The following is a 26,057-nucleotide window of genomic DNA, read 5'->3' on the forward strand; positions in this document are numbered from 1 at the left end:
TGGGTAAATCCATAGAGATGGAAAGCAGATTATTTGTTGCCAGGCACCAGGGGGAGGGAAAAATGGGGAGCAACTGCGTAATGGGTACAGGGTCTCCTTTTAGGGTAAGGAAAATGTTTTGGAGCCAGGTAGAGGTGATGGTTGCACGATGTTGTGAATATACTAAATACCACTGAATCATTCACTTTGAAATGGTTAATTTTGTTATGTTGTGAATTTCATGTCAATTTAAAAAATAGTCAGTGGTATAAAAGTGTTTCCCTTTTCACATTAAACTGAGCTGATGTTTTCATAGGATGATATATAATATTTTTATCCCAAGTATCTTCAGATTCTAGGATAAAGTATTGGTTGTGCTTCCACGACAATTCCTTCCCTACTCCCAAATCACCTTGCCAATGGCTGCCACTTCTCACCTGTAGCATCAGGTCTCAGCAAACACGAGCAGTTCCCCTCTTAAAGCAGGGCCACCTTTCGGGTCCCGACCTCTGTGCCCAGGTGCTGCAGAGAAGAGACGAGCACTCAGGCTCCATGGCTGGCACTGTTGCCCCTATTGACAAGGGTGGCCTTTTCCTATCTTTTGCCCAAAGTGTATAGCTGTTAAAAACTGACTTTCTCTCCATTTCCCTGGAAGATGTTCGTTTGTTTTCAGGAGACAGGCCCAGTGCTTTCCTAAAAATCTCCCATTTTCCATTCACTCCTGCTTGTTCTCTCAGTTCATAGGCTGAAGCCGGCTGACATCAAAGTAATTGGAGCACTGGGTGACTCTCTCACGGTAAGTGACCCTGATGGTAGAAGGAAGGGGCAGGAGAGGAAAAGATCTCGAAATGAGAACCTGGAGAGAGGAGGTCTCCTAGCTCTTAAACTTTGCCATCCCGGGTCCCGATCTCCAGTTCCTCTCTTTCCCCCCAACTCACCCTGGCATTCAACAGCATTCCCTGCCCACGGTGGTTTCCCGCCGCCATTCTAGCCTCATCTTCCTGCCTCAGTGTTGGAAAAAAGAGCAGGAGTGGAGGGACCCCAGAGTGAGCACGGGTGACAGGAGTGAGCCACACAGCCTGTCAGCGGTGGGGCAGGATTGGACCAGGTCTCCCCAGCGTGGTTAGAACTCTGTAGAACTCTGTCGAGGAGCCAGTGCTTTGTTTTGCCCATGTTGGAAAGCTGAGGGAAGATGGTATGAAGGAGAGGGGTGAAGAGATGACAAGACAGAAAAAAGTGATAATGGTGGCAGGGAGGGTGAGAAGGCAGGAGTCAATGGAGGAGGCGGAGGTGCCAGAGATGACCCAAGCCCACTGCAGCTGTCCCACAGGGACACCCCCCCTCTTACAAAGAGCTATCTAGCCATGAAAAGCTGAATGAGGCCTTTTGAGAGCCCGGGGGCAGGTGTACCCAGAGGTCCCCAGACACCAGCTTCCATTGGATAGCCACTCATTATAGACTCAGCTGCTGTTCCCTGGGTCAACGAAATGCAGGATCTCCAGCCAAATGCTCCCCAAAGACCAGCTGACACCTTTCATGTCTGTGGCCTGTTCATGTGATAATATCTGACTCAACGTCCTCATGACAAAATCCTGTGAAGTGTGACTTTCCTTAGATTCAAGCAATAAAGAAGGTGCAGCTGGGCAGGGTGGAGTGAGTGCTCATGCCACGCAGCTTGCAAGTGCTGGAGCCAGGATCAGGACTCCATCCCTATACTGTAGCAGCCTCCTCCATGGCCCTGCAGCGACTCTTCCACCAAAGGCCCAGCTGCTCATAACCTCTCAGGAAGGACTGGCAGGCTGGTCCTTAGCACCTTCCCACCCTGCTTAATCTCAACTGCTTCCTGCCCAGTGGGGTCTTAGGTCACCTCCCCCTAACTCTCTGGTCTCCTTAAAGATACTCTCAGGATAGGGAGTCATCAAGACTGAGCACAGCTGCGCAGGACTTCCTGGGAGGCCTACCTGGCAGGTAGCAAAGGAATGGGGCACTAGAGAGTAGGACTCATGCCTGGGGTTGGGTGGCACAGGGGGGACCTCTGGTGGAGGTCAGGCTTCAGCATGGCCTTTGGAAGAGCTCTGCTCACAAACAAGCTTTAGGCAAGGGACAGGCACCTGTAGAGCGTGCCCACATCGTGCTCTTTCTTCAGCTGAGTGGTAAGGTAGCTAGGATTTCGTTTTGTTACTACTTTTTAAACTGTACGTATGTGAGATAGTATAGAAGGATTATAAAATGTTTCCTTTTACAACATATTTCACGTCTTTAAAAAATGAGAAAAGACTCTGAAATGTGTCCTTTTGAAAAATGTACAGTCTAGTTTCCAGCGTACTTTTGCTAAGCTGGTTTCACTTGGTCTGGGTCCAGGCAGGGTTTCTTAGAATGAGGCAGGCCTGCGGACGGCGCCAGGCATGCCCGGTGGGAGCTCTTGCTCATCTCTGCAGAGGCAGGATGCACATCGAGCCGCGGTGCCATCTAGACCCCAGATTCTAGGGGCCATCCTGGTGATCCTGTGCAGGATGAGAACACGGCCCTTCCGGCAGGCAGCCAGAAGTGGGCCATGGGAAACATAGGGAAACTCACCCCCTTGTTTTTCCCTCTCAGGCAGGCAATGGGGCCGGGTCCACGCCTGGGAACATCTTGGACGTGCTGACTCAGTACCGAGGCCTGTCCTGGAGGTAAGTGAGGGTGTGGCAAGGCCCCAGAGACCCTTTTGTTGCAGAGCAAAGGAAGAGCCCTGAGCATTCTAGAAAACAGTGCCTCAAGCAGAAAAACGGGCCACCTGGTTCTTTGCCATGACAAACTTCCAGGTTTAACTTAAAGAAGGTAATGTGAACAGTTTCCCCAAACCATTGCAGTCCCCAAAATAGGAGCCTGAGACCTGAAGCAGGAGTTGTTTAGGTGAGAAACTACATAGATGCCTGGGTTGGAAATTCTTCTCTGTCTTACATTTCCCCTCTGTGATGTAATGTCAGAAGAAGGCAGCGGCCTGAATGAGAAACAGATCATTGTCTTCAGAACCAGAGCTGTTCGTGAGCCCCAACTGCCCAGCTATATGTGACCTTGGGCAAGCCTAACCTCTCCAAAATTGTCTCCTCATCTTTGATGCAAGGATAATAGTACTACCAAGCACTGCCTGAAGATTAGAGAGAATTGAAGTGCCCAGGGTAGCGCCCAACACAAAGCGGATAGAAATGGTAGTTGGTATCATTATTAAAGGGCCTTCATTTTTTTGAGGAAAATGTTTGAGGAAACAAGGCTCAGAGAGGGCAAGTAACCTGTCCAAGATCACAGAACCAGATGGTAAAGAACAAGAGGCAGAGCAAATGGTTCTTGACCCCTAATCCAGTGCATGCCCCCGTCATGGATTGCTTTGGGCAGGTTTGTTCCCTCTTTGCCTGTGAGCAACCCTCTGCCGCCAGCTGCAGCCGGCAGGACTTGCGCTTTACCTCCGTGCTTTGAAAGGCCAGCTGGGGCAGGTTAGGTGTTTCCTCACCCTGGAGTCTGGCATCTCCACCTGTCACCAGCTTTCGCCTGAGCGCTGAATCTCTGGCATTGCCCCCTCATGTTGCTCCACAGAGCTAAGCCCCAAACATTTGGGGAACCTTTTAGATGTCCCCAGACATGCTTGGCACAGAGTGAGGGAGTATGGAAAAGCAGGGAATCCAATAAAAATGGGAATGCTTCATATTTTTACGCCTAGAATCCCATCTAACTTAGACCACCTTGAAATTCTGGAATTGGCTTGGAAGATCCCTTATTCTCTAGAAGACCCCTTTTTAAAATAGCTTTTCCAAGCCCAAGAGGAAAAGAAAGAACAGGGCAAATTTCTGTTTTTTAACTGTTTTTACTAATAACGTTAATGCACTGCAGCGGCTGGTTGAGATGGGGCCGGCCACAGAGGGGCCGCCTTCCGGTTGGTGGGACGACCTGGTTCCCCTGGCCAACGTCAGAGAAGATCAGATCGTTTAAACGCGATTTTGTGTGATCTTCCGGTGTGCGGGGAGCAGAGAGAGACGCCGTGTTCCGGGTTGTTCTTTGGTTTTTCTACGGAAATGATGGGGCAAGGGCAGGCTCCAAGCCCCCGGGTCTTTCTCGGGAGAGAGGTGGTAGTGTCTGAGGCGTTCCGGCACGGCTGGCATCTTAAACCTTCGTTTTCTCTCTCGGTTCCCACGAAACAGCGTCGGCGGCGACCAGAACGTCAGCAGCGTCACCACCCTGGCCAGTGAGTGCGCGGGCGACCGCTCCCGGCGGGCGGGATGGGCGGGATGCGCGGGGGCGGCGCGGGCCGCGGCCGGCAGGGGGCGCTGCCGCCCCGGGGCTGCGCGCGCTCCGCTCCCGGAGCCTCATGGGAGTAGTGGGGGTGGGGTAGGAAAGAAACAGTCCTGCTCACCTGGCGGGGGAGATACCGTGATCGGGAAAAAGAAAAAAGCCCTGGCTGCCACCCGGCCAGTTTCTTTCCCAATGGGCTTCGTCCAAGGGAGTCGGAGAGGGAAAGAGAACAAATCTTAGTGCCAGTCATAAAAGGGACTCAAGGAAGAAGAAAAGGAGACCCGCGTGCGGGGCCAGGAGCACCGCGCCCCTGGGGAGGCGTCCACGCAGCACAGCGCCCCTGGGGAGGCGTCCACGCAGGCGCTGCCGGGCGCAAACACGCCCGATTCCTGTGTTGCTTTGTGAGCCGCTGCTGTGGCGGCAGGATGAGGTGAAGTTCCGTTTCAGGCTGTGCAAACACGGCCATATTTGGGGCTCCATGTTTTCCCTTAATTTAACAACCTACTCGGAATGATATTTTAAAGCCTGAGGACGTTCTCTGAAGGGTCTGGTCTTACCCATCTCTTGATTCTCCTTGGTGCATACGCATCACAGCACATGTTCTTAAAGTACACAAGAGGTATATGCTTACATTGAATTCATTCCCCTTAAAATCTTCTAGCTAATTATTTTGCCAGAGAGAAATTTAATTGGTCCCATTTTCACTTACTCTTCTGGTACGTATCCCTTTGTGATATTATCTTTAGAAGCTAAGAAATGATTTGAACTTTAAGCCACTAAGACTTTGGTGACAGAGGCAGAGTTGATCAGACCTGGCATTTGTTATCTGTTTTGGTTATTTGCAAATCCTGTTGGAATTTAAGTAGGCATGGTCTGTGCCACAGGTGCTGTCTTCTTCATTTTTTGGCCTACACACAAGAGCTATATAAATAAGCCCCGCCCCCTGCCGCTAGGAGATGGTTTGGGATGTCTTTGGAGGTGTGTTGAACTTGGCTGTGAGATGGCCCAGCATATACAACAGCTCGCTGGGCTCTGACTCCCATGCTATTACCCTGAACAAGATGACTGGGAGTCATTTGTGTCAAGGTCTTCTACCAAACTGATTTACAAAGGATTGAGGCGATGTCACCCCTCAGGTGGACTCCCCTGACTCACTTAGCCCAAAAAATGGAACATTCACTGTTCAGATTCTTCCTTGCTAGAGATGGAAGACAGTTTGATTGTAGGGGCTGGAAATAACTATATGGAAATGTGTTAGAAAACTCATAAGAATGTAAGGTCAAAACAGAACTCTGTTCAACCACCCCATTTGATTTAATCCAGGAGACAGTCTGGTGCTGGGTCCTTGGGAAGTAGCAGAATGCCCTGGTGACATCACCAAAGTCTGTTTTCAGGCATGTCTTCCTAAAGACAGACACATGAACCAATAATCATAGCCATGTATGAAGTTTAGGGGAAAATAAACATGAAGGCTGCTAACCCTGTCTTCTGAAAAATAGCTTCAAGAACTAGAATTCACCAGGTAAGGAAAGGGGACGGAATGTTCCTGGCAAAGATAATTGCATGTTCCAGCAAGTTATTGCCTTATCCAATGTGTAGTTCCTCTCTCTGACATTCCTGGCAAGTATTAATAGGTAGGTAGCCTGTGATGGATTCCTCCAGTAACAAGGAACCTACTACCTCCTAGGACAAACCATTTCATTTTCAGGTAGCTCTGGTGACCTCACAGTTCTTCCTTCTAAGTAGAAATCAGAATAGTTTCTATACAGTGTCCCCAAAGCAACAGGAATGAGTCCATCTGTGTTGAGTAGAAGCTACAGTAGTGCTTGATTCTAGAGAGCACTCTGCCGGATGGCATGGGCCCCTAAAGCCCTGGCTGCCACCCAGCCAGTTTCTTTCCCACATCCTGGTAGATTGTGAGACAGGGACCAGTGCCCTGTGTTGGACCTGTGAAACCAGGGTTCTAGCCTGGGATTCCATTCTCAGTAGCTATATGACTTTGAACAATTCTCCTAGCCTGGTCTGAACTTTATTCTATTTCTAATTCAGTCCATAAACATTTATTGAGCCTTATGTGAGGCCCTGGGATATCTTCAAACCCTGCTCTCAGGAGTTCTGAGCCAAGTTGGGGAGATGAAGAAGTGAAAAGTCATGTATAAATACAGTGTGGCAAAAGCATTAGAATGCATGAGATTGAAAATTACAACAAAACTAACGAGTCTGTAACTAGATTGATTGGGGGGGTGAAAATCAAGAATGTGAAAGAGGAGATACTACCAACCTTACAGAAATAAAAAGGATTATAAGAGAAAGGGAATGCTATAAACAATTGCATGTCAATAAATTAGATAATTTAGATAAAATGGACAAATTCCTAGAAAGACACAACTGAAACTGACTTAGCAAGAAACAGAAAATCTGAATAGACTTATAACAAGCAAAGAGGTTAAATTAGTACCAATTACCATTTATTGTGCTTCAAAGGATACCATCAAAGTAAAGGCAAACCAAAGAGTGGAGACAATATTTGCCAATCATGTCTAATAAGAAACTTGTATCTAGAAAATAAAAGGACTCTCATAACTCAGTAAACAGACAACCCAATTTAAAATGGGCAAAGGATCTTAATAGACATTTCTCCAAAGAAGATAGAGAAATGGCCAATAAGCACATGAAAAGATGCTCAACAACACTAATTAGTAGGTAAATGCATATCAAAACCACAATGAGATACCACTTCACATCCACTAGCATGGTTATAATAAAAAGATATAATAACAAGTGTTGGGGATGTGGAAAAATTAGAGCCCTCATACGATGCTGTGGGAATGTAAAATAGCACAGCCGCTTTGGGAAAAGGCCTGGCAGTTCCTCGAACGGTTAAACAGGGTTACTATATGATCTAGCAGTTTCATGCCTATGCATGTACCCAAAAGAAATCCACACAGAAACTTGTGCACAAATGTCCATAGCAGCATTACTCATCATAGCCAAAATGTAGAAGCAACCCAGTGCCCATGAATTGAACAATGGATAAATAAAATGTGGTGTATCCATACAATGGGATATTATTCAGCCATAAAAAGGAATGAAGTACGGATACCTGCTGCAACATGAGTGAATGTTGAAAAGATTATGGTAATTGGAAGAAGCCAGCCACGAAAGACATCACATTGTACGATTTCATTTATATGAAATGTCCAGAATAGCAAATCTATATAGAGAGAAAGTAGATTAGTGATTGCCATAGGGTTGCAAGTAATGGAGAGTGACTGCTAATGGGTACACGGTTTCTTTTGGGGGGGATGAAAATGTTTTAATGTTGATTATATGATGGTTGCATAACTGTATGAATGTACTAAAAGTTATAACTTTATACTTTAAATTGGAAAATGTTATGGTATACAAGTTATCAAGTATTTAGAAAAAAAGAATATTGCATGACAAAAGCACCAACTGAGACTCACATTCATCAACAATAATTGAGCAAGCACCTACTGTGTGCTGTCCTGTGACCAAGCGTCAGCCTACTGACTGTTCTCTTTCTGGGCTGGGTGAACCATAGGGGTAATAGTAAGGGCCATGGGGTGGGGACTCTGCTTTGTCCCCAACACCTACTGATGTTTGTCAAAGGAACTTGAAGATTACTTCAAGGTGGTTACTATGCATGTCTTTTCCTTGTATTTCCAGACATCCTCCGGGAATTCAACCCTTCCCTGCAGGGCTTCTCTGTTGGCACGGGGAAAGAAAACAGTCCTGGAGCCTTCTTAAACCAGGCTGTGGCAGGAAACCGAGCTAAGTGAGCATGAGTTCCCAGGGGGGTGGACAGCACAGGTCTTCTGGGGACCTAGGCAGGGTGCTTGAACCTAGACTGGGACTTATGGCTGAAGGTTGGGGGTCTTGGCCAATCAAGGGGGTCTAAGGGTCAAAGGCTGAATGAGGCTGTCTTGGGGGTGTCCCTTACTTGAGACACAGAAATCTGCTAGTTTCTCCCCAATTCCTCTCTGCATCCAGGTTATCTGATACCTAGTGTACCATGACCAAGATCGGGTTAGTTAGGCTAAAAGTTAAGAGGGGAAGAGGATGACAACTAATGCTTCCTGCTAGGCACAGGACCAGGGACTTTTCGACAATGGTAGAATTAATTCAATGGATGGTTGCCACGTGCCAAGCACTATTCTAAAGTTATTTATATGGCATCTCATTGAACTCTCCCAACAACTCTATGAAGATGGTATGCTTACCATCCCCATTTTGCAGAGGAAAAAACTGAGGGCTTGCAAGGTGAAGTGCTCTGCCAAGGCCTCGGAGCTGTCTGTGGTGGAACCAGGATTCACACCCAGGCTGCTTGGCACCAGTAGTGGCTTTTACTCGCACGGGAGTGCTTTGCCATCTCATCTGTTCCCGATGACCAAGATGGGTGGGCTTATCTACATTTTGCAGTCTTTTAAAACTGAGAATTTAAGTCACTTTCCCATAGTTAGCAAGAGGCAAGTAAATGTCCAACCCAGGTCTGTCTGGGTGGGAATGCCAAAGTCATGGCACCTGCCAAAATGGGCACATGCTGAGCTGTGTATGACATGAAATACTCACATGCAGGCCTTCTGTTTGCCCAGAACAAGCCTAGCTTGGAAGAGAAAGAAAAGCAGGTCATCAAATATGCCGATCAGAAAATAGTCACACTAAGAGTCACCCTCTCACATGTGCAGTGCTTTAGCCTTCCCGAGCACAGTCACCACCCCCACGCCGGTGGAGCCTGGATGGGGAAGGGGCTCTGTGTCGTGGCCTTCAGTCGATTCTCCTGCAGGAGGCCCAACATGCTAGATGTTTGGTTGCTGCTCTCTCTGCTCAGTTCTCCTCCCAGCCCTGCCTCTCACACCGCTTCCTCCTGCCTGTGCCAACAGGGACTTACCTGTCCAGGCCAGGAGGCTGGTGGACCTGATGAAGAATGACACGGTGAGTCTAGGGGGTCCGGGTGGGAGCCCCTGGAATGGGAAGTGGGCAGGAGATATTCATGGACACAGAGGGTCAGCTCTGGGGCGAGGGGGGGTGGGAGCCAGGCTGGGCTTCTGGCAGACATATCTGAAGCCTGAAACACGGCACCTCTGAAAAGAGGAAGCCCATTCATTTGTTCAGCCACTCAGTCAGCTATTCAAACGTTTGTCATGAGTCAGCATTGGGCTGGGCTGGAGGTACACAGGAGAGCAGCACAGCACCGTTCGGTCCTCAAGGAGCTGACAAGGGGAGACCAACATGATGACTCAAAATTGTAAAACAGTTGGCATGCGCCACATCAGGAGGGCTCTGTGGGTGCAGAGGAAGGGGAAGGCCCCTACGCAGGGGAGGGCTAGGGAGGTCTAGAGGAGGACACATTTGACCTGGGTTCTGAAAGATGACAGGAGGGTTCTTCCTCAAGCAAAAGCAGGATTGGCAATTCAGGTGTTTTTGAAGCTGTTCCCAGGTGGGTAAAACAATTAAAGAGGGGGATAGGGATTAGTTATGTTGTATATAATATTTAATGTACCTCAAAATCTATTAGAAGGTTTTTAGGATATTTCTACCCATAATGTCAAACTTCCCTGGATTTTGTCTTCATCTTTCTCTTCCTACCCTCTTTTGGAAGCATCAGTCAGAGAAGCAAAGCTATGTAGGCCTATGACAATGTACGAGGCTGTGAGGACCACTGCTGTCCTCGGGCCACAGTTTCTGGAATGTGTGTGGCTGCCCACCTTCCACCCAGCCCTGCGACTTCAAATATTAATATTGTCCACATCCCTCTTGGAGGAGACAGATCCCAAAGGTGGCACAATCTTTTCAGAGCATGTGCTGAGAGTGGCCACCTTGCTCTAACTGGCCCCTCCAGCTTGCTTTGTTCACAAGGAGCCTTAACTATGTAAATGGATCTGAGTTTGGAGAGCTCCCTCTTTGTGAAAGATGGTCCTTTCTGCCTTAAGGGAAAGTTAGAATTCAGGACATCTAGAGATCGTAGAACAAACGTTCCTTTCCCATGGCTAGACAGCCCCCCCCAGCTCCTTCCCACTTCCATGCTGTGCCAGAGACAGGAACGAAGCTCAGAGCTGGGAACCATGACCATTGTGCTTTGTGATTCTACCTAAAGTAAATGGACCATTTAGGACCTGTGAACTCAGGACCCCAAAACCAAAGAACAGAAAATAGGAAAGCCCACTAAACGCCCTCCTGTGTGAGACCCATCCTCTCTAGTGTTCAGCGCTTTGCATTTTCGTGACTCTGGGACAGGGCGCTTACTTGTCTGTTTCCTATTCGTTTCAGAGGATACATTTTGAGGATGACTGGAAGATAATAACCCTGTTTATAGGTGGGAATGACCTCTGTGATTCCTGCGATGACCCGGTAGGTCTCCAGGCCCTTCACTCGGGACTCAGCCCCAGAGCAGGATTTCAGTGGCCCAGTCACCTAGTCCTGGAGCAGGGCAGCTGCTGGACGTGGGTCCAGCCTGGGGTTAACCCTGAGACCAAGAGGGCATCTCCCCCCAGGAAGAGGTTCAACTGGACAAGCAGGATTGGGTACAAGATTGATCCTGATTAAGTTTCCTGTCAAGAGAGCTTGATCATATCATTCTAGAAACCAAGATATCATTCCAGTGACGTAGAAGAATTTTGCCTCTCTTTAAGGTAGTCATAGGTTAGCTCCTTTCTCCAGGCTTCAGTGGCCTTGCCGTCTCCACCTGCGAGCTGTCACGCGATGGGAAAGCTGATTTCCTACAGAGGCACTTAGAGGGGAGGCTCAGAGCCAAGTCATTCTGGGCTGACAGGAAACCCAAGATCAAGGCTCTATGGTTGCTGCTTTTTGTCCTGGAACCCCAGCCTCTGGGCCAGAAGAAACCCCACAGGCCGTACTGACTATTCTCCCAACTGCACCTATGCCAGGTGCTCCGCTGAGAGCTAAGCAGTGGCAAATGAAACACAGGCTCTGTCCTCAGGGAACTTACACTGCCAGGGAAGGGAGACAGAGACAATGCATCATGACACAAGGAAGCCATCCCGATGTGGCTCTAGCGAGGCAAACAAAAGAGAGGTCTTGAAATCAAAGTTGCCATGGGAGGCCAGGTACAGTGGCTCATGCCTGTAATCCCAGCACTCTGAGAGGCCAAAGTGGGAGGATTGCTTGAGCTCAAGAGTTCGAGACCAGCCTGAGCAAGAGTGAGACCCCGTATCTACTATAAATAGAAAGAAATTACCCAAACAACTAAAAATAGAAAATAAAAAAATTAAAAAACTAGCCGGGCACAGTGGTATGTGCCTGTAGTCCCAGCTACTTGGGAGGCTGAGGCAGGAGGATCGCTTGAGCCCAGGAGTTTGAGGTGCTGTGAGCTAGGCTGATGACACAGCACTCTAGCCCAGGCAACAGAGTGAGACTCTGTCTCAAAAAAAAAAGTTGCCATGGGAATTTGGTGTGCATTGGGGAGGGGGGTGTTGAAGAGGTTTACATCAAGCCAGTAGGCTTTCGAACTGGGAGTTGAAGATGAGTAGGTTTGTCAGACAGAGAGGGGATCCAGCATGGTGATGTTTAGGAGGTAGTGATCTTGCTGTAGCCTGTGAGCATCTGCCCAGAAGGGCGACCCTGTCCCCCAGACCCCTCACAGTCTGCTTTCCTGGCACCAAAGTCACCAGGAGTCAGAGGTATCAAGCTATGATCTGAAGGACCCACAGGGGAGCCTCGGGGTGCGGGTGGGGGGTGGGAGGCCCCTCACCTGCTCCCCCTAAGTGTGGCCCAGCTTTGCCATGGTTCATAGAGCAGGCTTTTAGTTAGATTTTAATCAGAGAAAGAGTTGTACTGCTTAAAAAAAAAAAAAACTCAAAAATCACAAATATCAAGATCAGAAGCAATAAGTTAAAATGTGTTTAGGCTTGGAGTTGGGGGTATTTCACAAGACCCTCTTTCCTTCCCGTTATCTCCTCAAGTGATTTGTTTAGGGTGAGGCTCCACAGACACTTGAGGCCCCAAGCAGAGGAGACACGGCCACAGGACCAGAGACTGCTCAAGTTGCAGAGATCTTAGCATCGTCTGCTCCAACACTCCTCTTTTACAGGGGCCCAGAGATGGATGGGCCGAAGCTAAAGCTCTACCTCTAGTTACTATGAAGTAGATCCAGAGTTTTCCACAACTCCATGCAAAACAGAGAGCATTTCCCTGAGGGTCACAGCATGACAAGCCCCAGTACCGTGGGGCTGGTGTCGAGACTGGGGCCCCTAAAGACAAACCTACATTTCAGCGTTGTCCACTCTGACTGACATGCAGGGAGAGGGGGACCCAAGAGAGCAAGTATCCCTAGTCTGTAGAGAGATGGGAGACACATGGTGTTGAAGAGACACTTTCTCTTCCTGCAGGTCCAGTATTCTCCCCAGAACTTCACTGACAACATCAGGAAGGCTCTGGACATCCTTCACGCTGAGGTACGGAGGCCAGGCCGCACAGCCTCTGGGCAGCACGACCTCAGCCCTTCATCTGAGGCCTCAGACCCCACCTGATGGCTCTGGCTTCCCGCCGAGACCTCCCTGGCAGGTGGCCTTTGCCATGGTCCCCAGCCACCTGCATGCAGAGGCGTCCATGGGGAACAGAGGGGGTGAGGGAAGTGGGTGGGCAGACAGAAGTCCCTAGGTCTGGCACTCCAGCGGGGGAGCAGGCCCCAGACCCAAGTAAGGGCTGCAGCTGCCCAGCCTCACCCTCTCGGCCACTATGCTTTCCTTTCTGCAGGTTCCTCGGGCGTTCGTGAATCTGGTGAAGGTGCTGGAGATCACCTCCCTGCGGGAGCTGTACCAGGACACTAGAGTCTACTGCCCAAGGCTAATCCTCAGGTCAGATGGCAACTCCCACTGCTCAGCAGATTCGTTAGAAAATTTAAGAGCAGAGATGTGAGGAGTGCTGAGACACCCCCTCCCTACCATTTTCTAACCTGAAAAGGTCCAATGGGAGAACATTCCAGGGTTTTCTGACCCCGGCATAGGCCTCAGCTCCCTGCCTCAGATGTGCATGTGGACCCACCTCTGCCTCTGTTGCCATGGCAGCCACCAGGCACCCTCTGGTCCTGCAGGAGGGGCGGGTCGAGCATTAGGAATGGACTCAGGCTATGTGAAAAAGGCTGCAGGAGCACTCAGGCTCTGCTAAAACTAACTTCCAAGTGAGTCCAGAGCTTCCCCAACCCCTCCTGGAGGCCCATCTCCAAGACAGGGAGCACCTGTGGTTGGCATGGGTGCTCCAGGCTGGGCATTCATAAATACAGGGCCACCGTCACTTGCTAGAGGAGGAGGTTGTCAAATCACAATCCAGAGTCCAAAAAACAATCTTTCCCAGAGAACAGAGAGCCCTGTTCCTAGGAAGGCCACTGAGAGAGATGTCATTATCCCTCAGCCTCCAGAGCCAAACACAAATGCCTTTTCCCACTAGCACAGGTTGAGCATCCCTAATCTGAAATCCAAAATGCACGCAAATCTGAAACTTCTTAAGTGCCAGTGCAGTGCCACAAGTGGAAAATTCCACACTGACCTCATGTGATGGGTCGCAGTCAAAAGCAGAGGCACACAACACACAGTTATTCAGTGTCCCCAAGGGGAGAAGGCCCTCCCGGCCCCCTTCAGCCATGGTCTGGTATCTCTCCATGCACACCACAAAGGGTAACAAGATGCCGCGTGTGCAGGCCAGGCACGCCAACGGCAGGTTCCCCACGTGGGGCCTAGACCTACATGCATTACTCACTGTGGAGGTTGGTTGGTTGCTTGGTTTTTTGCTTATTCTCTGTGCTGTGGTATAAAGGTATTGTTGAAAAAGGTAAAAAGGCCTGTGTGATGCCCATACGGTAGTGCAAACATTCCCAAATTGGAAATCTGAGATGCTTCTGGTCCTGAGCATTTCAGATACCCAACCTGTATTGCACGGCCCTCAGGAATGAGATGTTCTTCTAACCAAAGCATGAGCATTTCCCGGGCATTCCTCCTGCAAGGCTGCCTCTGGCTGGTGTCTGAGCTTCCCCACTCCTGCCCCTCCCCCACCCCGGCCCTGAGCACATCTCATGGTACCCACGTGCCTGCCTCCCTCCCCCACCGCCTGTGAACTGCGTCTGAGTCACTGCTAGGACAGCCGAGGGGCTCACTGCTGTTTGCTGATCACTGAATGAATAATTCACAAGGGCCAGACTTGCTCTTAGAAATTAAGGGGTACTTTGGTCACTCCCCTAAAGGTCCATGCCAACCCATACCTAGGGTGCCCTGGCTGCCCAGGCCCCCTGGAGAAGGCAGCGAGCAGAAACAGGATGGCCGCTGGTGACACGTGCCTATCAGCGCAGCTGGCATCAGGCATGCTGTTCTCAGCTGCTGACTCATTCCCCTGCTCCCACTTTCTCTAGCTGCTGGGCCACACAGGGGTTCAGTGTATTCATTTCAGAGCAGCTGACAGAAAGGCTCTTGCTACCCGTCACTGCAGGGTTTTTCAGATCGTTAAAACTAAAGGTTCAGAGGAGGCATTTGCCGGGTCATTTGCACATCTGAAATGGCCAAGTCACTGAATGTCAGGCTTGCATGGACTTGGGGTCACCTTGTCCTGCTTCCTCTTTGCTGTTCCGCCTGAGTGGCCGTGCGTCCCTTGGCGCTACTGAGTCTACGCTAAGTCATCCACACTATTGTTACCTCATCCCCCAGCCCAAAAGCCCAGATTTGCCTGATGTCCAGCCAGGCCAGAGCTGCAGACTGGACAGAAGCAGCTCAGTAGAGAGATTAAGAGCTCAGGTTCAGAGCCAGACAGACTTGAGCTCAAGTCCTGGCTCCCACACTCAGCAACCCTGTGACCTTGAGAATTTTATTCAACCACTCTGAACCTCAGTTTTCTCATCTATACAATGGGATAATGATAATACAACTTCTAAAATGGCTGGGAGGATTAAACATGTCAATACTGATAAAGTTCTTACCAGTACTTGGTGCGGTAGCATTCGGTGTACATTAGCAATTATTGTCATGTTATTTGGAAGGGGGTGTGCCTCATCAGTACAACACCCAAAGTCACTCCTGCACATGTCAGAAGAAGTAACTATTTCATCCTTAAGAGCAAATCCAGGCCTGGGAAAGGTACAGTCAACAGGTTAGCCAGCCAGACCCCTCATTAGCACAGAGTTCAGATGCCTCCAAGTTAAAGGAAGTATTTCAAGTCTCCAGCCAAGGTTTCTGCATCACTTGTGCTCTTGGTGGGGGGGTACATCTCTTTGGTCTGCAGGTCTCTGTGTCCCTGTGTCCTGAAGTTTGATGATAACTCAACAGAACTTGCCTCTCTCATCGAATTGAACAGGAAGTATCAGGTAAGCCAGGAAGGGGCTCTGAGACTGCACAGAGCAGCGGTATGGTGTGGTGGCTCTGCTTAGAAAATGAGTCAATGCTTAGGTGATTTTGACCAGAAAAGCTCACTCCCTTGACCATCATGAGTTTCCCCCAAACACCTGTTCAGTCACTCGAAGAGGACAGTGGTAGGCTGCCTTCCAGGGTAGGCTGCAAACAGCTTGCAGGCTTGATTCATCCTCCAAGGTGCTCACTCCTTGAAGTAGAACCACTTCCCTGCAGACTCCTTTGGGTGTATCAGGGGCTCAAAGAGACAAACCTTTATCAGCCTCTGTCGCCAGCACCCAGCCCTCTGGGGAACTCCCCACCTGTATTCCTCCTGCGTGCACGACTCTGGGAGGAAGGCCACGGCCCACACCAGGGGAGGGAAGCTGAGGTTATGGCCACGAGAGCAGCCCTGTTTCAGTTGGGATTCTTAGGTGTAAGCAACAAAAGCTTATATGCAGTTTCTATTAATTTAAGGAGATTTGCTATTTAAGCAGAATCTCGGGCAGAGCTTAGAGAGCTGGGGTCAGAGGCCAAGGGATTCTAGGGTCCAAGCCTTGAGAATCAAAATCAGGTCACAGATGGAATCTAGTGAAGACGTCGTGGACTCCACTGTCTAGGAACTGGACACAGCTGCCACTCCTGGTAAAATGGTACTTTGCTGTCCCTAAGACAGGCAGTGATTGGTGATGCCTCAGTCACACACCCTGGCTGCGGGGGTGTTGAGAAAGCGAGCGTTCGTCTCTTTCAGCCCCTGCAGTGGAGGCAGGCTACTCTTCACGCAGTGGGGGGCTTCAGACATACAAGTGGTTTCAGATGCTGAGCAGCCAAAGAGGAGAGGTGTCCCCACCAACATTGTCCCCCGGCCTCGGCAGCGAGGCCAGCTGTTCCCAGGTCTGACCCTCGTCACCACTGAGACCCCAATGTGGTGCTCTGGAGACACTTGCATGTCAGCCACATGAGGCCATCATGCCCTCTAAAAATCAGCCCACTCCCTACTTCCAGCAAACACTGTGGTTCTCATCACTCTCCCGGGAGATGACCATTACTGTTAATAACCATGGACCCACCTTCTTTCCTTCCCTCATGCCTTAATCAAGGCAGAGACTGGCCTGGGAGGTCAGACACGAGGGGTCCCTAAACAGGGCTCTCCTCCCATGAACTGTCTTTTCCTGGGGTCTTCAGAGTTGAACACATTACATTCCTGGGTGTCTAAGCCCGACTGCCCTCTTCAGCTGGAGTCCTAGCCCCAAATAGTAGAAACCCTCGTGTGCAGTGGAATGGCAGAGTCTGGCCAGAGTAGGAGCCAGAACTGGGGTAACTGGTTCCCTAGAAGTGACCGCAAGCAGAAGCTGTGATGGTTACAGCCCTGTTACTCTCCTAAACAGGTCTGAGAGTCTCAAAGAAGCACACACACACCATGCACAAGCAGTATAAATACATGTTCAATATTATTGATTCACCTTTGATCTTTCTGAACACATGTAGGATAGAAATAAATTATTAGGATTATCCAAAATGTCATTTAATCAAATAATGCCACCCTCAGATCTTTAATCACAATAGCTTTAAAAGGGGGTCAAGCTGACAGACTTAGGTTTTTTTTCTTACCTTCCCTGTTTCACAGCCAAGGTCAAGTATATGCATTTGCAGCAGAGCTTGGGTTGATCTAAAAAGGGACTACCGTGTTTCCCTGAAAATAAGACCTACCCATAAAATAAGCCCTAGCAGGATTTCTAAGCATTTGCACAATAGAAGCCCTGCCCCCAAAATAAGACCCAGTGACGGGCCGGGCGCTGTGGCTCACGCCTGTAATCCTAGCTCTTGGGAGGCCGAGGCGGGCGGATTGCTCAAGGTCAGGAGTTCGAAACCAGCCTGAGCAAGAGCGAGACCCCCCTCTCTACTATAAATAGAAAGAAATTAATTGGCCAACTGATATATATATAAAAAATTAGCCGGGCATGGTGGCGCATGCCTGTAGTCCCAGCTACCCGGGAGGCTGAGGCAGAAGGATCACTCGAGCCCAGGAGTTTGAGGTTGCTGTGAGCTAGGCTGACGCCACGGCACTCACTCTAGCCTGGGCAACAAAGCGAGACTCTGTCTCAAAAAAAAAAAAAAAAAGACCCAGTGACGGGTGTGGCTACGCAGCGTATCTGCACAACCCATGCATTTTGTCTCGGAGCAGTAAAGAAGACAAGCAGCTCTTCTCATCTGCCCCATGAGAGCTCTATTGCTTGACATGAGAGATTGGGGCCAATGGTTCTGAAGGAAATAGAGTCGCAAGAAATTCAGGATGGAATTCGGGGTTTAGAGAGTTATGATGATGATCCAGAAGAAGACAACTATATTTGAATAAATGTAGATTATTGTACTGTACTTAAAAAAATAATACATCCCCTGAAAATAAGCCCTAGGGTGTCTTCTTGAGGAAAAATAAATATAAGACCCTATCTTATTTTCAGGGAAACACGGTAGCTGGCTTCGCATCAGTTGAGATTTTGCTGAAGGTCGATTTCACTCCACAATTGGGTTCTGTTTAATGGTGTGTTGGAGAAAGAGACCAGCCAAGGACCGAGTGGATGCAGAGAGGACCGCCTAACCCCTGTCCCCTTCTCCTCCTGCAGGAGGGGACTCACCAGCTGGTTGAGAGTGGACGGTACGACACGAGGGAAGATTTCACTGTGGTTGTGCAGCCGTTCTTCGAGCACGTGGACATGCCAAAGACCTCGGTAAAGAAAGCAAGCATCGTAGATAAACTGAATCTACAGATAGCGTGTGGCTGTTTCATTTGTCATCCAGTGTCTATAACTGCCTCTCTCTCTCTCTCTCTCTCTCTCTCTCTCTCTCTCTCTCTCTCTCTCCTGGTAACCAGGAGGGACTGCCTGACAGCTCTTTCTTCGCTCCTGACTGTTTCCATTTCAGCAGCAAGGCTCATGCCCGTTCAGCCACTGCCCTCTGGAGAAACATGGTAAGACAGTTGAGGCAGGAAAACCCACCCTCCCTCTGATAAGAAAAAGACTCCAGAAAGCCTTTGGAGGACCTCTGAGGCCCGTCACTCAGGCTGTGTCATTCCTGCACAGCAATGATGAGAAGTCCTATTTCCTCTGTCCCCAACCCCAACCCCGACCCAAGCTGTCCATCCTGGCCACCTCTTTCTCACTCCCCATCATCCTGCTTCTTGGTTTAGCTGGAACCTGTTGGCCAGAAGACAACACAGCATAATTTTGAAAACAAGATCAATGTCACGTGTCCGAGCCAGGTAGAGTGAAACCCCTGTCCTTCCAACGCCTCTGACTGAAGCCACTTCTCCAAGTCCCAGCAGCCTTCTCGGTTCATCACATTCTAGGCCCTTACCCCACCTCGCTGTGTCTACCTGCCCACCCCATTTTACACTCCAGGCTAACCGCCCCAGATGACCCATGTGGTTGGGCTGAGAGGGACAATGACCCCCAGTGGCCCTGGAGCGCTCCTTGGTCTCTGCACGGCCGGGGCTCTAGCACAAGTCTGGGCTGGACACAGCCTTCCAAGCAGGCACGAGGCATGTGGTGCATCCAGCTCTCATGCCGAAGGCTGGGGCAGGGGAGAACTTCAAGTGCAGATGGGACAGAAGGATCCCCTGTCTTCGTGTACCCACTGCCTCTGTGAGCACATGGGCAGAGTGAGGAGCTGAGACCTGGAATGCTGTCTGGCTGGGCTGGGGGCGGGGGTGGTACGTTGGCAGCTGGAGCTAGGAAAGCACACATGAACCAGGAAGGACACGTAGAACAAGCCCCGATTTTCACTCCAAAGTTGTCATAAAGGTTCTTGGAGCTCTGCAGCTGTCATCCTTGCCCTGTAAATCCCTCTGAGGGGTCCCGGGCTGATGTGAGGCAGGTCCCTGAGCACCTGACTTTCCTGGCCTGGGCAGGAAGGACCCAGGCCACTGCACGGTGGGGCAGGCTCGGGGTGGCGAGGGATCCCGGGGAGTAAGGATGTGGGCTTTTACCAGCAAAAGGAGGTGCAGTGTTGGGGGGTGTGCTGGGTGGAGAAAGGGAGGCCACACAGCCACCCCAGCTAGCAGGGTGGGAGTGGGAAGGACAGGTATGCACATTCTGGGAGCTGCTGAAGGGTTTATGCTGATTCTTGGTGTGGGTCGGGTTGCAAAGAAGGCCCCCCACACCTCCATCCTGAGGGTGTCAGCCTGGCAAGGAGAGGCTGGGCTCAGGAGCACAGAGCAGGGCGGCAGGAGTGTTTGTGCCAGGTGCACGCTTACTGAGGGTCGGCAGGCAGGGAAGCTGCTGACCTTGCTGCTGTTGCTCATGGTTCCTCCCCCATCCATTAGGTCTGGCCATTTCTGAGCACCTACAAGAACAGCGTGCAGGTACCTGCTTTTTGTTTCCTTCTGGCTTGCCAGGCAAGCAAGTGGGCAGTCCCTGAGCTGGGACTGGCCCAACAGGGTGGGCTGGGAAAGTGGGCAGGGGTTCCAAATGAGCACGAAGACCATCCACCGGCCCACCACACCTGCAGACAGGGGAGAGGGCAGAGTTCACGCCACTGATGACAGCTGAGTGGGCCGCCAGCCAGTCACATCCCTTCTTGCTCAGGATGTCAGTGAGGATGACCATCCTCCATACGGCTGGTGCAGAGGCAGGGGCGGTGTGGGGCCAGGGTCCTTGCGTTGATGCCCCGATTCTTGCATTGGCTGACAAGGGGTCTGAACTAGGTTAGCAGATCCCAACTGGGCTGATGTTCCAAATCACCTAGGGAGCCTCATCAAAGGCCCTTTAGAGGCCCCTCCTGAGGAGTAGGACCCAGGAATCTGTATTTTTTAGGGCTCTCTAGATGAGTCAGAGAGCCTCTCTGGTCCCTTTCAACCCTGAGATTCTGGGATTCATTCTGTGCCCATAGGGCCATGGGACTCGGCTGCTGTGCAGGGACAGAGCCCCTTCAGCCTCAACCCCCACCTCAGGTAAGCCCCCTACGACACACCAGGACCCAGGGCCCCTCCCCAAGGACTTACACACAGTGGGTTCACTGTGTGTAACTTTTCATACACTGAAGACTTTCATACACTGAGACTTTTCATACACTGGCTAAGGGGCAGTTATGACCAGCGCTTGCTAGGCTGAGTCCCTGCATTGCCCTGTTCTGGCCTGTGGTGGCATCATGCCCAGCGGACACCAAGGTGTCTGGGGCCAGGAGCTCTGTGCCCTCCTCCTTCAGCCCCTCAGACAGAGCACGAGTAGAAGAGCCACGTGAGCTCACTCTTTGGGTGGCCCAGCCCTGTGGCATGGAAAAGCCCAGAGCTGGGGGTGGGCCAGAGAGTCCCAAGAGGAAGCTAGCTCTGGGGGTCACCCGTGTGGCCCCAGGCTCTGCAGCCTGTAGCAGGGCCTGGTAGGTTCCCCGGGCTCTTCAGAAGAGACCTGGGAGGAAGAAAAGGTCTGACATGATTATTCATCAGATGCTTGGTGGGAATTGAGAACCCAGCTGTAAATGCACTGCACCTCATGCCCTACACCTCATCTCGTGGGTCCGGTGCCCATCTGGTTTGCACTCAGGCATGGCTGGCATCTCACGTGTCCACTGGCACTAACATGGTGGGCTCCTACTCTGCCCTCTCTTCATTCCTTCCATCTCTCCACTTTCTCTCTCTCCCTCCCTCCCTCCCTGTACCTCTCTCCCTATAGGTCCAGGATTAGTTTATTGTGTCTCTTATGAGGACACTGTCTTCATCTAACCTCTGTCTCCGTGACACTGTGCACGCCCAGTCCTGAATGGCCCAAATGCACACGCAGATCGTGTTTCTGCTCTCGCTTTGAAGCTAGAAGCACTAGGCTGTGACTGCACCTTCCCTCCTGCAGACTCAAGTGTGTCCACTTGTCTTTCCAGTGCACGCCCTGAGACCCGCAGATATCCAAGTTGTGGCTGCTCTGGGGGATTCTCTGACCGTAAGGACTTTTGGTCCCTGGGTGGGTTGGGGGTGGCTGGGCCAGTTCCAGGTCCCAGTCCTCCTGACAGGCCTGCAGGCCTGTCCTCTGCATTATCTTGCCTTCTCTCCTGGCTCTGTCAATCCAAGAGCATGGCAACAATTTGATTTTGCAGCCACCTTCTCAAGCAGGTGTCCAGGGGAAATCTTTTTCAGGAGTGAACCGAATGGTCTCAGATGGGGGGGTTTGAACACCCAATAATTTTTTTTTTTTTTTTTTTGAAACAGAGTCTCGCTTTGTTGCCCGGGCTAGAGTGAGTGCCGTGGTGTTAGCACAGCTCATAGCAACCTCAAACTCCTGGGCTCAAGCGATCCTTCTGCCTTAGCCTCCTGAGTAGCTGGGATTACAGGCACGTGCCACCATGCCCAGCTGATTTTTTCTATATATATTTTAGTTGTCCAGCTAATTTCTTTCTATTTTTAGTAAAGACGGGGTCTCTCTCTTGCTCAGGCTGGTCTCAAACTCCTGAGCTCAAAGGATCCTCCTGCCTTGGCCTCCCAGAGTGCTAGGATTACAGGCATGAGCCGCCGTTCCCCGCCAACAATTTTTTAACATACACAAAAATATGTCATTTTGCCTCAAAATTCCTCTAAACCTGCCTGCGTGGGTGCTCTTTTCCATTCGGGTTCTGTGCTATGCTCTGCTCACACCCTCGCCTCTGTCGCCTCTTTGCCTCTGCACGGAAAGCAGCAAAGCCCCTCGGTTGTGGATATGAGGCTCTGCTCCTAACTTCCAAGAATCAGGGCTGTTCTACTATCCCAGATCGCCACTTCCCAGCAGCACTTCTAAGGCTTTGAGACTACCTTACAGAATGCTCCAGAGGGAAAGAGGAGAAACGGGAAGTTTATGAGAAATCTGTCCACTGCAGTTGCTCAAGTCAGTGAGCTTATAAAGAACTCGGGAGGATAGTGCCAGGGAGGGTATTAACTAACACTCTCTCACATTCGTAAAGCACTTGAGAGTTGTCAAAGTAGTTTTTACAGCTTTGATCCAGTTTCCTCCCCAAAACACCCCTGTGAGATGAGCCGGGCACGCCCTTAGCACAGGGGGGGAGGCAGCCGAGAGTGGGGCAAGGCACACAGCCGGGATGGACGCCGAAGATGGAGAGCCCAGGGCTCCTGGCTCCGTGAGTGCGCTGGGAACCACCTCGGTGGAAGCCCTGCTCGTTCACAGCCTGCCTTTTCTGTGGCTTGCTGATGTTCCTGTGCGTTTTGCTGTGTTTTCTAAGGCTGGCAGTGGAATCGGCTCGAAACCAGGTGACCTCCTCGATGTCGCCACACAGTATCGGGGACTGTCATTTAGGTAATGTTAATCTTTGACCTTTCCCAGGGTTCATCCTCAGAGATTGGGTGTGGGGAGGAGGTTGTCTCCTGTAAATGCATAAATTGCAAAGATCAAAGACTTGGTCTGGAAGGGGCTTTCAGAAGGAAAACATATATTTCTGTAAGACGTGAACATTTGTTGGGTGGAAAGGATATTTTGTTGATAATCTTTTTTTTTTTTAATTGTGCAGAGAAAGTAAACACAAGGGTTCTTATCAAACTCCTGGGTCAGCAAATCCAACATGAAATGCACGTGAAAAGCACCAAACCTCTGATTCTTCACTTGTCTGCTTGCATGTATGTGTGCACATGTAGATGCCTCTACGTCTGTTTGCCGTCATGTGTGTTTATTCACGTCATCCTGTCCTCACACCTCCGCCTTTACGTGTGTGTACACATCTGCACAGAAAACCTCCAGAACCCAACGCACGCTTTAGGAGGACATAGTGAGATAAAACTCACGATCAACAGGCGCCCCTGAGCCCCTCCTGTGCACTGGCACACTGCGAGGAGTTAGGGGGTGGGTGAGGGAGGGACAGCAAAGCATAGGCTCAATGGGCAAGTGCTGTTTAAAAACAGAAATACCTGAGCACTACAGGAGTATGGAGGAGGAGTACCCAACCCTGCCACGAGGGACGAGAAGCTTCCCAGAGAAGGTGGTGCCCATGTGTGTTGAAAGATTAGCAGTTAGACAAGAGGAAAGGGGGGGAAAGTGCATCCCCGACGCAGGAGTGGAAAACCCAGGCTGTGTCAGGTAGGCAGTGGCATGTGGTATTCTCGAGTTTCTTTCCTAATAAAGTTTGTGTTTATTGAGACTTCAAAGTAACTGGCGCGTAGCTCAGAGTTTGTTACCTGGGAAAACAACTACAGCAAAGCTGGCCTCGAGGGGGCAGAGTGCTAATGAGAAGTTGGGCGCCAGGAGAACGCCTTTGCCAAATTCACCTGGAGTATCTCCCCTAAGAAAGTGAGAAGGGAGCAGGGTAGGGGTGGCCAGGACAGTGACAGGTCTCTGGCCAGACCTGAGGAGAGTCCAGGTGCTATCACTTAGCCTGTGGCCACCCACAGCAAGGACCCAGGGCATCCATAGGATGAGGACATCGCCACACCCCGAGAGCTGAGCAAATGCCTTCCCAACCCAAGATGCCCACGTTTCCACGCATCTGTGGCCAGGAGGGTGGTCTCTAACAGGCTGCCACACAACAAAATAGAGCCTCCCTTACCACGCTGCCCCTGATGTTACTGAGCCTACAGGAAAAAGAAAGACCAGGGGAGAGAAAGAAAGCAGAGCTTATTACAATCAAGAAAAAAAAGCATGAGGTTGTGGCAGCTGCACTTGGTTTTGGCTAAAGTAGGCAATGACCTCACGCCATAGTGTGGGAAAATAGACAAACCACACAACAGGTGACAGATAAGTTGTACCTGGTGGAGCAACCTGGGGAAGTGAGATGATCTGCCCAACTTTACCGCAGTTCAGCTAGTGGTGGCTGTTATTCAGATACAAACAGGTAATCTTATGCTAAAAGTTTTTCTCTGCAGCAGTGGGGAAATTCAGCCATTGTTCTGTTTCTTCCTACAAGGAAAGTCCATTAAGGCCTAATGGCCGAATCTTCTAGGCCTAACTCCAGGTGGCTGTTAGGACTCACCTTCGGTGGCTGCTGTCACTTTAAAGCCTTTATCCTAAATGTTTTAAACATCTGCCCAAAATGTTAAAGCTGGAAGCTGTAGGTCAGAGTCTGAGAGATAGTTTGACACTTGGTAGAATATATAGACTAGTGTTTTCCCAAAGTATGTTCCGTGGACCATTAACTTCAGATAGGTTCCTGAAGAAGGGAAAATCCTTCGTATTTTTTAAGAAGCATTACTTTATCCTTCCTCTGGGGAAATCACATGCATATTAAAGGCTCTGAGAAGCCCTGCAATGAAGACATCTCTTTAACTTGTATCTGTTTAATCCAGTGTTTTCCTTAATTCCAGAACTTTCTTTGCTCATAATACCTGTTAACATTCCCTGGGAAATGTCCCTGTCATAGTCTCATCTGAGAAAAGCAATTTTTCCAAAGCCAATAAAGCTGCTAGATTAGAAAAACTAGGCAATTATTAAGAATACAGGCTGGTGCAGTGGCACATGCCTGTAATCCTAGTACCCTGGGAGGCCCAGGTGGGAGGATTGCTTAAGGCCAGGAGTTTGAGACCAGCCTGAGCAAGAGTGAGACCCCGTCTCTACAAAAAATAGAAAAGTTAGCCAGTACTGGTGGTGTGCACCTGTAGTCCCGGCTACTCAGGAGGCTGAGGCAGGAGGATCACTTGAGCCCTAGAGTTTGAGGTTGCAGTGAGCTATGATGACGCCACTGCACTCTACCCAGGGCAACAGAGCAAGACTCTGTCTCAAAAAAAAAATTATATATATATATAATGTAATTTGAGTCTCTTTCCTCAAAGAAACAAAGTGGAAAGGACAGACCTTGTGGAGTTAGGGAGAGGTGGATCCAGAATTCTCAGAGGGCAGGTGGCTATGAGCAGGACCCGCAGAGGAGGTTTGGCTGTGAATATTCCAAGGTCTCTTGACCAGTGAGACTATTCTAGTGCCGGTTTCCAGCTTTAGTGAGCTTAACAATGTGGCAGGCCCTGGCTCTTTGGAGCATCGCCTTTCCTTCCATTGAAATAAGTTTGCTTGTTTGGGATCTTTCAAAGGACCAAAATAAAATTTACTTATCAAAAAATGTATTTCTCTGTTTTATTAATTAGTCTCACATTATTGAAACTCCTTCAACAAATGTTATTGAGCATCTACTCCATTTTCTGTACACTGCAGGTAACAACAGATAAAGCTCAGCCATTGAGCTCATGGTGTTATACAAGTTATATTCATCTGAAGGATCTGACATAGACTACCTGTCTCATGTGGATCTGTTTCATGTTTCACATAGTTCTGATTTTAAAAATGAGGATTTAAATATTTTTGCTCTTTCATATTTGTATGAAATTTGAAATTTTGAAATATGAAATTTGAAAATTTCATACAAATATGAAAGAGTTTCTCTTAGAAACTTTCACTCTAAAATGAAGTCGGAGACATTTTCATAGCTTATGAAGTCGGAGACATTTTCATAGCTTATTCATCTTGATCAACCACTATACTTGTTTTAAAACAAAGATACTTTTAAACAAGAAATGAC

The 26,057-nt window shown here is 49.7% G+C and overlaps 1 protein-coding gene across 1 annotated transcript in view; it reads left to right on the forward strand.

The window, feature by feature from the left end:
• The window catches only part of PLB1 (phospholipase B1), a 120,385-nt gene that overhangs the window by 54,661 nt on the left and 39,667 nt on the right, over window positions 1–26,057 (forward strand). Inside the window, exons 16-31 of the mRNA XM_076000445.1 lie at window positions 717–775; window positions 2,578–2,651; window positions 4,155–4,198; window positions 7,936–8,044; window positions 9,150–9,201; window positions 10,537–10,617; window positions 12,615–12,680; window positions 12,982–13,082; window positions 15,490–15,571; window positions 18,218–18,322; window positions 18,466–18,561; window positions 18,781–18,852; window positions 19,915–19,953; window positions 20,481–20,541; window positions 21,462–21,520; window positions 22,788–22,861. Of these exons, the coding sequence (XP_075856560.1) occupies window positions 717–775; window positions 2,578–2,651; window positions 4,155–4,198; window positions 7,936–8,044; window positions 9,150–9,201; window positions 10,537–10,617; window positions 12,615–12,680; window positions 12,982–13,082; window positions 15,490–15,571; window positions 18,218–18,322; window positions 18,466–18,561; window positions 18,781–18,852; window positions 19,915–19,953; window positions 20,481–20,541; window positions 21,462–21,520; window positions 22,788–22,861 (1,174 nt within the window). The remainder of the gene's footprint in view (window positions 1–716; window positions 776–2,577; window positions 2,652–4,154; window positions 4,199–7,935; window positions 8,045–9,149; window positions 9,202–10,536; window positions 10,618–12,614; window positions 12,681–12,981; window positions 13,083–15,489; window positions 15,572–18,217; window positions 18,323–18,465; window positions 18,562–18,780; window positions 18,853–19,914; window positions 19,954–20,480; window positions 20,542–21,461; window positions 21,521–22,787; window positions 22,862–26,057) is intronic.

This window comes from Microcebus murinus, chromosome 3 (genome assembly GCF_040939455.1).
Source record: "Microcebus murinus isolate Inina chromosome 3, M.murinus_Inina_mat1.0, whole genome shotgun sequence".
In the NCBI taxonomy this organism is placed as follows: domain Eukaryota; kingdom Metazoa; phylum Chordata; class Mammalia; order Primates; family Cheirogaleidae; genus Microcebus; species Microcebus murinus.